General features: G+C 60.8%; 1 protein-coding gene across 16 annotated transcripts in view; it reads right to left on the minus strand.

The window, feature by feature from the left end:
• The window catches only part of CBFA2T3 (CBFA2/RUNX1 partner transcriptional co-repressor 3), a 111,211-nt gene that overhangs the window by 6,994 nt on the left and 91,453 nt on the right, over positions 1-12,764 (minus strand). For all 16 annotated transcript variants that reach the window (XM_065567355.1, XM_065567349.1, XM_065567341.1 and 13 more), the window contains 5 exons: positions 12,513-12,602; positions 6,191-6,372; positions 4,477-4,727; positions 2,594-2,679; positions 1,325-1,520 (listed from right to left, as the gene is read on the minus strand). In XM_065567355.1, coding sequence (XP_065423427.1) covers positions 1,325-1,520; positions 2,594-2,679; positions 4,477-4,727; positions 6,191-6,372; positions 12,513-12,602 — 805 coding nt within the window. The remainder of the gene's footprint in view (positions 1-1,324; positions 1,521-2,593; positions 2,680-4,476; positions 4,728-6,190; positions 6,373-12,512; positions 12,603-12,764) is intronic.

A 12,764-nucleotide genomic window follows, 5' to 3' on the forward strand; every position in this document is an offset into this window, starting at 1 on the left:
TTCGCTGCGAGGGTTTTAGTGGGCAGAGCAGAGGTGAACTTCAGTGCCTGTAAAAGTGAGCCCTGGAACGTCCCAGCTAGACCCAGGCATAGTGCAGACTTTGCCCACTCCGGCTAGAAACACCCAGGACGGCCCCCACATGGCTCAGTGAATACACCTGTCTTGAGTAGATGCTGATCTTCGCTGGGGACCTACCTGAGAACTGGGCTCTCCTTCCAGTGCTTTCAAGGCTAGGGCATCCCCTGCCAGGCTCTCTCTGGAAGCCACCCATCTTTTGGTTTTTATTCGCAATACAATGCACCTGGCAGCCCAGTGCCCGCGGCGAGCTGTGGGAGGGACTCTAGATTCCTGTGGTGATGCTTTGCAGAGGGAACGGGAATGGAGCGTCTCAGGGGAAGGGAACCACCAAGAGCTGGAGTGAAGCTCTCTGTCATTGGCACCCACCGGTGATGGGGTGCAGCACCAGGGCCCCAAGACCAGCAGGCATGAGGTCCTGCTGAGGGGATGGCTGGGGCGGGGAAGTCTTTTCCCTCAGTCGCTAGGGGCTGGCGGGTAACAAGGCCTGGCGGCATGGCTGAGATTTCAGAGGTCTGTGACATTTCGTTCCCTTCTATCACCTCGGCTGATGAGCTCATGCCACTGAAGGCACCTTCCATCTTGGTCACTGTTTCCTCAAGAACACAGAGCCGCTCGGCCCTTCCAACAGAGCCGGGCTGGCGGTGCCCAGGGACTGTTCTCTGTCTCAGGCACTGGGGGCTGTCGGGACAGTTTCCACTTGCTCAGGGCAGCGAAGTCCCCCCTGGGGTGGATGCTGACAGTACGTATCAGGGGAGCGCCAGGGCTGCTGCTGGGTTCTGATCAAATTCACGGGTGACCCCAAACGGGAGAGAGGGGGCATCTCGCGGGGAGGAGAGAGCCGAAGGGCAGAGGGACCCGGCGGCGAGATGGGAGCAGCACGGCTGCAGGCAATGTGGGGAGGGATTGATGGTAAAGTCCTGCACCCAGGAGAGGAAAGAGACAGCCCAGAGACTGAATGGAGGATGGTACCCAGCAGCCACGCCCCGGACACTTTACACTGCGGTCACTTCGCTTCTGAGCACTGTTCAGCCCAAGCCCTCCAGCTGCTGCAGGGGAGAGGCTCGGCAGGGGGTGCCCAGGTGTTTGTGGGGTTCCTCTGCTAAAGCATCCAGCTCTCTGCAAGCTCTCCAACCAGACCTGGGCTGGGCACCCGGGAGGCAGCCTAGGAAGGCGCCGCCCCAGCCCTGAGTCACTCTGCTACGCCCGCGCCGTGCGGGGAAAGCCGCTCCGCTGGGCTCGTCAGTACCTAATGGGGGGGCCTCGGAGTTGGAGGAGCTGTTGTGGGGGCGGGGTGGGGGGTTGGGGCCTTTCTTCATGTCTTCAGCATCGCTGTAGCGGCGGATCCAGTGGTTGAGCTCCTCGCGGTCGGCCTCCTGGCAGCGGCGCAGCACGGTGAGGGAGCGCCGCGTCTTCTCCACCATGTCCATGATGCAGTTCAGCAGCTGCCAGAGAGCAGGAGGGAGAGCACAGGTAAGGCCTGGGCACGGGGTACATGCTGGGGGGTAGCTGCACCAGTGCAAACCCCCGGGATGCATGTGCTGTCTCAGGGTAAGATGGGCTTGCACTGGTGCGTCTCACCCCGGTATGTGATGCATCTGTGCAAGCCCCAGTTTGCATCGGGGGAGCGTGTCTACAGCAGGTTTGTGTCTGTCCCAATTTGCACGAGGGGAGCGTGTCTACAGCAGGTTTGTGTCTGTCCCGATTTGCACGAGGGGAGTGGGTCTACAGCACGTTTGTGTCTGTCCCGATTTGCACGGGGGGAATGTGTCTACAGCACATTTGTGTCTGTCCCGATTTGCACGAGGGGAGCGTGTCTACAGCACGTTTGTGTCTCTCCCGATTTGCACGAGGGGAGCGTGTCTACAGCACGTTTGTGTCTGTCCCGATTTGCACTGGGGGGGAGGGAAGGGGCGTATCTACTGCAGATTTGTGTCTGTCCCGATTTGCACGAGGGGAGTGTGTCTACACAAGGCACGCATCAATGGAGTTACACTCAGCACACTTCCTGTGGCTTGCCAAGCCCTGAGAAGGCGCCACCTTTGCAATGGCTGGTTCCCAGGACTTTCCCCTAGGCCAGGGCAGCTGGACAGGGGTCAGAATGGGGAACCATAAGCCAGGGCACACAAAACAGGGTCCTGACTCAAATTCCAGCAGACAGGGACCCCAGGGCTCCAAGGAAGGGCGGGGTCCACCAGCTGGGGGATGGAGTTCAGTTTCTGCAGGGTTCCTGGCTCAGGAAAAGCCATCCATTTCAGGGGGGACTTCCCCGGAGCCAGGGCTACAGCAGCAGGCCCCACCTCGAACGTCAGCGAAGATGGTGAGCAGCACGGGACGGGAACCAGAGAAGTCTGGACGAGTTAACCTAGGAGCCCCTCTGTGGAGGGTCCAGAGCTCAGGTTCTCTAGAGCAATTAATCCATGCCCTCCCCCCGTAGTGAGCACAAATGCCACAGCCACTCCAGTGCCTGGCAGGGCTGCCCAGGTAACAGACAGCGGCGCGCGGGGTTGCTACGTACGTTGTTGAGGTGTTTCCACTCCTCAGCCCACTCCCTGTCTGTTAGTCTGTGGTCGATCACTTCCTCCTGGCGGGAGCCGTGCACGGCTGGAAGAGAACACGCAGGTCAGCGAGAGCCAGTCACCCTGGCCCAGAGCTCTGGGCACCCCAGGGGCTCCATTTACAGCTGTTTTTTATGCTCTGTGTTAGGACACCACCCCGGGGCCGTGCTCCGGGATTAGGGCCCCTGGTGCTGGGCACTGTACAGCGCAAAGAGATGAGAGCAGTGCTGGCGGGCAGGGGGTGTGCCTGGCCCATGCAGCATGCTGGGAGGTGTCGTGCAGGGCCTGGGGCTGGAGGACGCTGCTCTGGCTGGGGCTGCACCCGCTCAAAGAGCTCGACACGGGCCGGCAGTGGAGTCGCGCCCCACGGCAGGAGAGGCCGTCAGGGAAAAAGAGAGAGAGAGAGACGTTCGAAAATCAGTGCAGTCGCTATACCCTCCGTACAGCCCCCACTTGGGCCAGCTCTGGAACACAGGGCAGCCTGAGCAGCCCGGAGAGGTGAACAGCCCTTGGGGCTAACTGACAGGGAGACGCTTCGCCTGCTCTTTGCTAACCGGGGAATTGGGTTTTGGGTTGCTGCCACAGCTGCCCAGGTGCCAGGAACGGGGTCGCCCTCCCAGCAGCCCTGGGTCAGCACCTACACATCTGCACTGCTGCTGACGGGGGCAGCGCTCTCCTGCCAATCCCTCTTTACCGGCCCTTCCCTGCAGGAGACCCTGCAATAACAGCTGCCCACCCCGCTCCCCGGTCCCCTTTCCAACGACTATCGTCTCAGCGGTGGGACGGGGGCACTGTGCAGGACCACCAAGAACTCAGCCTGCCTAGGACCCCCGGCAGCCCCAGAATGTCCGATGGATTTTCCCAGGGAGTCAGGGACTGAAATGCTGAGTGATTTGTGTAACCACTGTGCACTAACCCGGACTCTGACCAAGCTCCGCTTCTGTCCACACACCACTCAGTCTGACTCGGGTCACAAGCACTCAGGACCTGGGTCCTAGGAGCCTGCTAGGGGGTGGGTCAGAGCCCGAGTCCCACTGGGACTGGGGTCGAAGCCCGGGCACTGTGCAGTGTGGCTGCAGGGCAAGCCAGAGACTCGAGTCAGAAGGGCTGTGCAGCGCAGTAGGGACACCTCGGGTACAAAGCAGTGTGGACGCTCGAATGCGGGCCCTCGAGCCTGAGTCCCCCAGACCTGGGTTTACAATGCGGTGTGGATAGGCCCTCAGCAGCTCTGCCTCTCCTCCTGAAAGATGCCTCCCGCCTTGGCTTGGTACTGCTGTGACCCCAGCTTTTTCTGAGTAGCATGCCCGGGATCCGGAGCGCTGCCCTTCCTCCGGGAGAGCCATCCCCCGCTCTGCTCTCTCTAGCTACCCAGGGGCAACTCCTCTCCACGGTGTCCTTACAGCGCCCGCCACAACAGGGCTCGCTTCTCTCCGCAGAGCTGGGGCCGAATCCGTCACCCGGTGTAACTCCACTGCCTGCAGTGGGTTGGGCCCTCTGTCTCCACCCTGCCCCAACTGCCAGCCTCCCCCGGCTCACCTCACCTGTCCCTTCGTTACGCTCTCAAGCCACCCAGAGCCATGGAGGCTCCCTCCCTTGGCCCAGTGCTTTGTGGTGGCCAGTCCCCGCCGGACTGCGCACGCTCCAGGGAGGCAGCCTGCCCCCCGGTGAATTCCCAGGCACCTCCCCTCGGGCAGGCAGTCTAGGGTGCCCCTTCCCCCAGCCTGCAGAGCACCCCCTGCATGGAGCAGTCTGGCCCCTGCAGCAGTGGAGGGGAAGGGATGCTCTCCGGGTCGTCTCTCAGGGAGGTCAATCCCCCCGAATGCCCATGCCGCCTCCCACTCACCCACTTGCCGGTGGCGCTCCCGGAGCTCCCTGGGGTCGGGGTGCCGGTAGGTGTCCCGGTAGTGGTGTGCCATGGCCATGTCCTCCAGGCGGTAGTGCGGGGGTGGTGGCGGGGTGGGGTGGGGCAGCCCGTTGGGCTGGTGGCTCAGCCCGTTGCTGGGGCTGTACCGCTGAGCGGGGCTCATGGTGCACGGCCGTTTGCTGAGGTGTTCGGGGTGCAGAGGGTCTCGGTCCAAGCCGTTCTCTTTGGTCCTGCTCCGCGGAGGAGAAAAAGGGCGACCTGGTTACAACCCTGGGAAAGGGTTTCCTGACCCTCGGCTCCTTTGCAAAGTGCTTTGAGCCCCAGCCCGGTGCTCTGGCCGCTGAGCCCAACTCTGACACTGACTCCAGCGGGGGCCTTGGGCAAGTCACTGCCCTTATGTGCCTCAGTTTCCCCCTCTGTCAAATGAGGGAGGATGATCCTGACCTACAGAACCTGAGGGTAAGTGTCTCCGGAAATGCAACTAGCTGCCAACGTATCCAGTCCAACCTGGAGCCCGCATCATTGCGTCCTGGGTGCAGCGAGTGATTCCTCCGAGCGGAGGGAGTGCTGAACTCCGTCTGAACTAGACAGCTGTGGGCCAGATTCCTCTCTGGCTCCTGCCTGCTCATGCACTGGCCCCCTGCAGGGGCAGTCTGCTGGGTGACAGGGCACATGGCCAGGGAGGTAGGGGGCTGTATGGCTACACAGCACACTAACCCGGCTCTGACTCAGGTTGGAGTCCCAGTCCTCCTTCTGTCCACACACCAATCAGTCTGACTCGGGTCACAAGCACTCCGGACCCGGGTCCTCAGACCCTGCTGTGGGGAGGGTCACAGCCCGAGTCTCATTGTGACTCGGGGCCAAGCCCCGTCGCTGTGCAGTGTGGACACAGCTCAAGCCGCGGACTTGAGACAGAAGGGCTGTGCAGCGCAGTGTAGATGTGCTAGCACGGCTGCGAGACCCCAGTCCAGCACCTGTAAGCCCCAGTTTACCATGCAGTGTGGACGCTCAAGCCCTGGCTTAGAAACCCAGAGACACCCAGGCCCGGTTCCATAGACCCAGGTTAACAATGCAGCGCAGACACACTGTTGGGTGGCACTGGTCACAAAGAGGTGTGTGGCCAGGACGGCTGGAGGTGCTGATTCCTGCCCAGACCGCTCGCCCGGTGCCTGGGTGGAGATGCAAGCTGCCCACCTTTCTGGGAAACCCCAAGGAGGCGGATGGTGGGAACTTCAGCTGCCCCCTACTGGAGTGAACCTCTCCTCTGGTGCAGGGGGCTTAGTCCTGACGTACCCCCAGATCCCAGGAGCCCCGAGGGCTACACACAGCGGGGAAATGCTCCAGGCCATGTGACATTCCCTGTTCACAGCGATCAGGAATGGGCGCAGCTCCACACCCCACAGTGCCTGGAGTCTGGCTGTGAGTGGCCCAACATGCCTGCCATGCTCTCTGGAGCAGGGTCTCGCCAGCCTGGGCCCTTGAGCTTGGGCAGGGGAAAGGCTGGCGGAGAGTACTCAGGAGACTGCCCTGCCCCAAGCCCCACCCCTAAAAGGTGGGGAGCTGGGAATGGCTTTATCCTCTCCTCCTTGCTGGGTCACGCCCACTCGCCGCGGGCCCCGTGCTCACCGCATGACACTAGCCCCGGGAGCTGGGTGGGGCTCCGGGAAAGCAAGCGCGAGCCTCCGGGTCCTACCTGTCTGGTGTCCTCCTCTTGCCAGTCTCGGTGACCTCCAGGAGCAGCTCAGAGGAGTCGATGGGGGAAGAGGCGTTGGCATCGAGCAGCAGCTGTTCGTGCTGGGCCAGGTACTGGGCTGGGGTCTGCTTGGCCATGCGGGCGCAGTGGAGCAGCTCGCGCTGCAGCAAGGGCAGGTTGGCCTGCAAGTGGGGCAGAGACAGAGTAAAGCCCCCGCCAGCCCCAGCACTGCCCCCACCACCCACTTTTGCACAGACAAGCTGTCCCAGGCTGGGCTCCATTGCCTTGCAGGGGTGGGCCACGAGGGGGCTCCTTACTCTGTGTCCCTCGCAGACCGGGAAGGGCCAAGATAAACGGCAGAGGATGCTGGCCTGACAGGGAGGGAGGAGCTTCCTCAACCGTTGCTTTCTCTGCCAGAGCTACCCCCAATGCAAGGATACCATCTGCCTTGTCTGAACACACGGCCAAGAATTCGCCGCCCTTGGTCAAACCGCCCGTGTGGGTCAGTGCCCGGGTCTTTGTTCTCCGTGCAGCAGCGCTTCCCCATCCCCAGGCATTGCTGGGGAAAGCAGGGGCGTAGCACACCCTTCCCCCGAACCCCCATAATGAGGTTCCCTCCCTCGAACCCCCAGTATCGGCCGGCTCAGCCTAAGCCGTGGCCGTGTTAGACACGACACGAGGATCCTCCTACGCTTCTGGCCAGCAGACGTGGGAGTTACCCCATAACGACCAGCTGCAGGGTTTGTGGCACCTTCCCCGGAAGCAAGGTACAGGACACTGGAGTAGATGGATAATTGGACTGATCTAGAATGGGAATTGCTATGTTTGGGCAAACCTCCCCTGGTAACAGCAACAGACAATTGCTAGCACCTGGCCAGAATCCCAGCTGTATGGATTCAACCAAGCACCCGGGGTAAGGTCTCTCTCCGTGCCTTCAGCCCCTCCTTAGCCATCAGAGGCAGGGGCTGGGAGCTCACCGGGCTTTGGAAGTCCCAAGAGTTTCTGTAACCAGCAGGCATCACTGCCGTTTGCTCCCATCCCATGGGCTCCTGAGGGGGGCTGCGGTTTGAGCTCCTCCGTTAATCATCTTGGGGCCAGGGCTGCTAGCCTTACTCGCCCCGAGGAGCACCTTACTCAGTAAGTAGCTCCACTGATTGCACTGTTGCTGCTAATTCGAATGAAGGGGGACAGAATCAGGCCCATATATAGCCTGGCTAGAGAATGGGCTTCCCCCATCCCCCGACCCGGAGACGGATTCTAAGCCACGTAAAGCACTGGGGGCCAGATCCAACCCCAGCCGAGGGGATGGAAAGGCCCCTGTTGGATTTCAATGGGGGGCGGGGGCGGATCTGGCCCACAGATGCCACAGGGATGGGCACCAGACAACCCCCGGGGATAAGACAAACACAGATCACAAAAGCCCAGGGCTTCTCCTGCCTATCAGCACATGTGGTTTACACAGGCTGCGTCCGCTCCTCCAATACCATGGCCACTCGTGGTGCCACGTTTACTTCCCCTTAGCCAGCGCTTGGGAGCGGCTTTGGGGGTGTTCCTAGCCATGCCACCGCCCAGGCGAGAGCCCCCCCCAGGGCAGGCCAGGAAAGCCCCACCTGTCCCTGCGGGGGCATGGCCAGCTCGGACACCGGGAGTCGCTCGCCTCTCCAGCGTGTGCATTTGCAGGGGAGGAAGGACTTGTAAATAAACTCCCCCACCCACGGAGTTTCTCAGGGAGCCTCCACCCCGAGAAGAGCATCCAAAGCAGAGATGATTAAGCAGCAGAAACACATTTTTATCCAAGCGCTTTTGCTGCCAGCCCCGGTTTTCGATGTAGACAGCTGAGCCTCAGCCAAATCGCCATCTGTTGAACATGTTCGAGTTGAGCTGAGAAAATGTGCGGCTGGAGATTTGAGGGCAGCACGCCCCTCCCCCCCTCTCATCCCCCCTCTCCCCAGTTAAATAAATAATTTTTAAAAAATCGGAGTCTGGGAAACATACTGGGGCTGGCTGGTTGCAGTTAGCGTAATGAGAAGCAGCTGGCGTCCTAGGTGGAAACAGCTGGGCGCAGGGTGCCAGGGGAGCAGACAGCACAGGGAGTGTTGTCAAATGGCTCCTCTGGCCAGAGAACCGCTGAGCCTCACTCGGGAACTGCAGCCAGGAGCCGGATTTTCACAGCGCCCCAGGACCTGAGGTCCGGGAGCACCGGGCACAGAGGTGCCATGGAAGCCAAGCTTCTCCAGGGCACCGTCACATTGGCTTCTGCCCAAGGATCTGGAGCCAAGCCTTCCCGGCAGGGAGCACTGGCCCTCTCTGATGGGCATGTAGCCTGGAGGACAGGGCAGCATCTCCCGGAGCGGGGCAAGGAGACGTACCCTCACCCTCCAGGCTGCGGCGCTCCGTCTCCTCTAGCTTTGGACAGCAGAGGAAGAAGCATCAGAAACTGCAGGTCCTGCCCAGTGCCCAAGACGTGGATCCCCCAGCTGGCCCCCTGTGCCCGCCTTCCTCAGGGGTTAGGCAAGTGGGTACGACTGCCCGACCAACGGCACTGCAGGCACCGGAGAGACTAGGTCCACTTGGAGCTCTGCCCCGAGAGCCAGAGCAGCAGCAGTGTCCCTGATCCCCTCTCCTCCCCGGGGCCGCACTGACCGCAGCTGCCTGAGGGGCTGCTGTGCCGGGCCCAGGCACGGAATGGAAAGGGGCATTGGGGGGATCAGGGGAAAACACAATACAGACTCACAGAGCCAACTCCTTGCCCCACGGTAATAAATCCCTCGCCCTCTACAGCACTTTCCATAGACCACCAAACTCAACCGCACAGCAACCCTAGGAGGGACAGCTTATTATTACCGCTCTTTCACCAGTGGGGAAACTGAGGCACGGACCTGCCCAGGGCCATAGGAGGCAGTGTCAGAGCCCATAACTCAAAGCCTGATTTTCAGAGGTGCTGTGCACCCACAGTTCCCATTGCAATCAGTCCGACTTGCGAGAGCCCAGGACTTCTGCATGTCAGGCCCTTTTTTTGGCCTCCCTGTGCCTCGGTTTCCCCATCCACATAGCAGGGAGAATAGCACCTATCTCCTGGGGGCATTGTGGGGCTTGGATTAATAGCGCCCACTCCTGCAGCCATAGAACAAAGAGCAGCAGGATCAGGTCCTTCATGCTTGAGATTTTCAAACCAGTCCAGGTGACCGGACACGTAGCTTTCATTCATGTCAATGGAACCTGGGTGTCTAAACCTCCTAGGCTGCTTTGAAAATCTCCGCCTATGTCTCTAAAGAGCTTTGAGATCCTCAGGCAGAAGCTCTGATTTTATACTCAATTTCCCCCCGGACAGAAAGATGGGGGCAGACGAGCCCACCCTGCCGGACGTGGCCAGCGCCGCATCGCCCCAGAGCACTCTTAAACGTTTAAACCCTTTGCCGTTTGAGGGGAGTGGAATACACCGGCTCCGAGAGCGCTGGAGGCTGCTCTGGCCAGATTCCTGCGGCTAGTTCAGAGCCATCGGGATAGAACCCTTGGGGCCGGGGCGGGGGAGATAATAAAGATGCAGGGGGGGGACTTCCCACCCCCCCTCCGATTCCTCTGATAAACAAGGGCAGCTGAAGCCAGCCCGGAGCATGGGCTGTACATATTTGGTTTGACAGACACGCCAGGGCGCTGAGAATCCCTCCAGAGCGGGGCGACAGAGCAGGCTCAGGGCGGAATTAAAAGGCAAATATAAAAGGGAGATTTTGAATGAACTGCACGTGGTGAGCAGCTGGGCCTAGCCCTGCTTTTTGCTGCACCCAGCTCTGCATGTGGGCGAGAGCGGGAGTGCACCTGTACTGAAGAGCTGCGGGACGTCCCGGGGGCTGGGGAGGGGGCAGCACAGGTTACCCCCTCCCCACCCCCACATTTCCCAAATCAACAGACTCAGCTGCGGAACTGGAACTGCTGAGACCGGAGCGTGAGAGCCCGGGAAAGAGAGAGGGGGCGGGCAACAGCTGAGTTGAAGCTCGGCGAGCTCCCCTCACAGCTCCTGCTCCGGCCCAGGGCCTCCTTCCTCACCTGGGGACGTCGCCGGCTCCCACCAGGCAGCAGCCCGGTCCCAGGAGCTGCTGTATGATTGTCTGTGGGGCGAGGAAGGCTACGTGAGTGGGGGCCCCCGACATGGCCCCAACGGGCAGGGCGCTAACGCACTATGGTGCAAAGCAAGAGGGCTTTAAGGGTTCCCTAGCGTTAATGTCGGGGGCCAAGAGTTACACCAAACTGCGCCCTGGGAGCCAAGGCCCAGCAATCTGAGTGGGAGGGTACATGGAGCCTGGCCCCCGTCCTTGTCCCCTTCGGGCCCCTGGCTGATCCTGCTCAGTCTCGTTCTCATTCGTGTCATGGAAGAGCAGACGTGCAGCAAGGACGGTTCCCCGCCAGCTCCCATAGGAGGCGGGAGCTACAGGTCTGGAAAACACCCTCACATCCATGGCATGGCCAGAGACTGAGCTCCACCCACGCAGAGCTAGCGGGAGGCACAGGCGGGGCGGGGTCACTGGGGGGTTGTTTGAACCTCTTTTGCGTTCACCTCGAGAACTGGCAATGCCAGGCACCCGCCCAGGAGAGGGCTGAACCAGCGGCTGAGACCACGAAACTGGCACCACGGGTTCTCGCTGGGCAAAGAGTTCATATAGGCCCAGAGTTCTGACCCCACCCCTCGGCCAATCTGAGCGTACAACGCCCTGGGTCCAGCACCCCCTCCCATCACTGCCCGGGCGGCACCTCCGCTCCGAGCCGGTGCATTGACTGACAATGAGAGGGTCACCTTCAGACCCAGAGCCCAGCCAGGAACCTGCTCCCGGAGGCTGCCCACATTCACCAGCAAACCCAGCCTCGGAGCGGAAGCCAGGTGCCCCCAGCGTGAGCCGTGCCAACCCAGCGTCAGGCACTTGCAAATGAAGAGGAGGGAGTCGAACTTCAATGGTGACATATTCCAGAGGGGTGGACCCCTGGCACTAACCTCCATGCCAGCAGCTGGGTGCCTGCAATGAGCGAGCACGTGTGACTGTGTCAGCCAGCGTTCCTCATTCACCTGGGCACCACCAGCCTGGGGCAAATATCCAGGCCCGGAATGGAGAGCTGGATCTGAAGCCTTGCGAGTGAAGGGTGGGTTTTCCCGGGGTTTCTGGATACCTAAGCACACCTCCTCTTTCCTAAGGGGACGCTGCCCTTTAGGTTAGGCAAAGCAAACTGGTTTCCGTTTGTAACTGTCTTGCCCTTTGAAATGCACTCGAGAATGGCATCAGTGTGTCTGTCATCCCTTTGCATCCCAGCCTAGTAATCCTGTGTAACCCACCCCGCCCCCAGCGTTCACTTTCCGTTTATTTAAAACGGGGCAGAGCTGGGTTTCTGTCACAACGTGGCTGGCCTGGGGGGCGGGAGGGGAAGGGCATAGCTCTCCAGCTGGGACTGATCAGCTGCCTCCCAGCTGAGGCTGTGATGAGGCCGTGGGTCCGGGGATAGCAGGAGCTCAGGCTCTGCAGGGGAAAGAACCCAGTTTGCATGTGACACTCAGCGTGTGGCCTGGGAACAGACAAGGGGGCAGACTGGGAGTAGATAGGCCCCTGCAGGAGATCCCGAATCGGGGAAGGGACACGATTGACGTGCTGAATTTGTGTTATTTGGGAAAAGAAGCCGAAGAAAAGGGGCCTGGAATCCCGGGGCTGGAGAGCGCTCTTTGGTGCACGGGCCCTGGGCTTACAGCGCCCCACAAAGCTTACTAGACAGAGACAGGGCTTCCCGTTGGTTTGAAACGTTCCTTGGAAGTCAAGACGCCCCCTCTGCGGCACTGGGAAGCCAAACACAAGCATCTCGGCTAGTGCAGAGACAAGGGCCTGCTGAGTTCCTTGGTCCAAAGCTGGGGGCAGCGGGAGAAGGGAATGTGCCACCCCAATGGAGAGGAGGGAGTGAGTCCTTCAAAGCATATTCCTGTGCATGTGAGCGGAGGGGGTGAGCCCGAGGAACACGGGGAAGGGGGTTCCTGGCTTCCTAAAATTACAACATTCAGGCAATCAACCCAGCACGACCCCCCACTACTGCCCAACTCTCCTGGGCTCCACCCCAGAGCTCCCCAGCTCTATGGGATCTGTCCCCATCTGACTCAGGTATTTGCATGTTCCTTGACAGAGCAGATAAATTCTTCCCATAGCCCAGGAGTCTGATAAGCGTGCCACCCACAGCAACCATCTCCCAAGTCAAAGCGTGCCTGATACCGCAGAGCTCCCCCATGGGGTGTCATCGGGGGCTGGTGGGGCCACGGCCCTGGGCTAGACAGGACTGGGCAGCATAAGGGACCTACCTTCAAGAAGGGGATGACGAAGGGGCGCAGCGGGAAGTTAGTCGCCTCCTGGAGCTTGGAGTGGAACTCTTCAATGGTCAGCGTGGAGTTCTGCGAGGCAGAGAGAGGGTCAGGCTCAGAGAGGAGTCACCAGCCCGTTCACACGGCCAGCGTTCGCTGCACTGACCCCGCTTCTCCCTCCCACCAGCCTGGGGCAGAGCTGGCATTTCCACTGGGCTCTAGAATTCACATGGCTACCGCCACAGGCCCTGG

Source organism: Chrysemys picta, chromosome 14 (assembly GCF_011386835.1).
Source record: "Chrysemys picta bellii isolate R12L10 chromosome 14, ASM1138683v2, whole genome shotgun sequence".
Taxonomy (NCBI): Eukaryota; Metazoa; Chordata; order Testudines; family Emydidae; genus Chrysemys; species Chrysemys picta.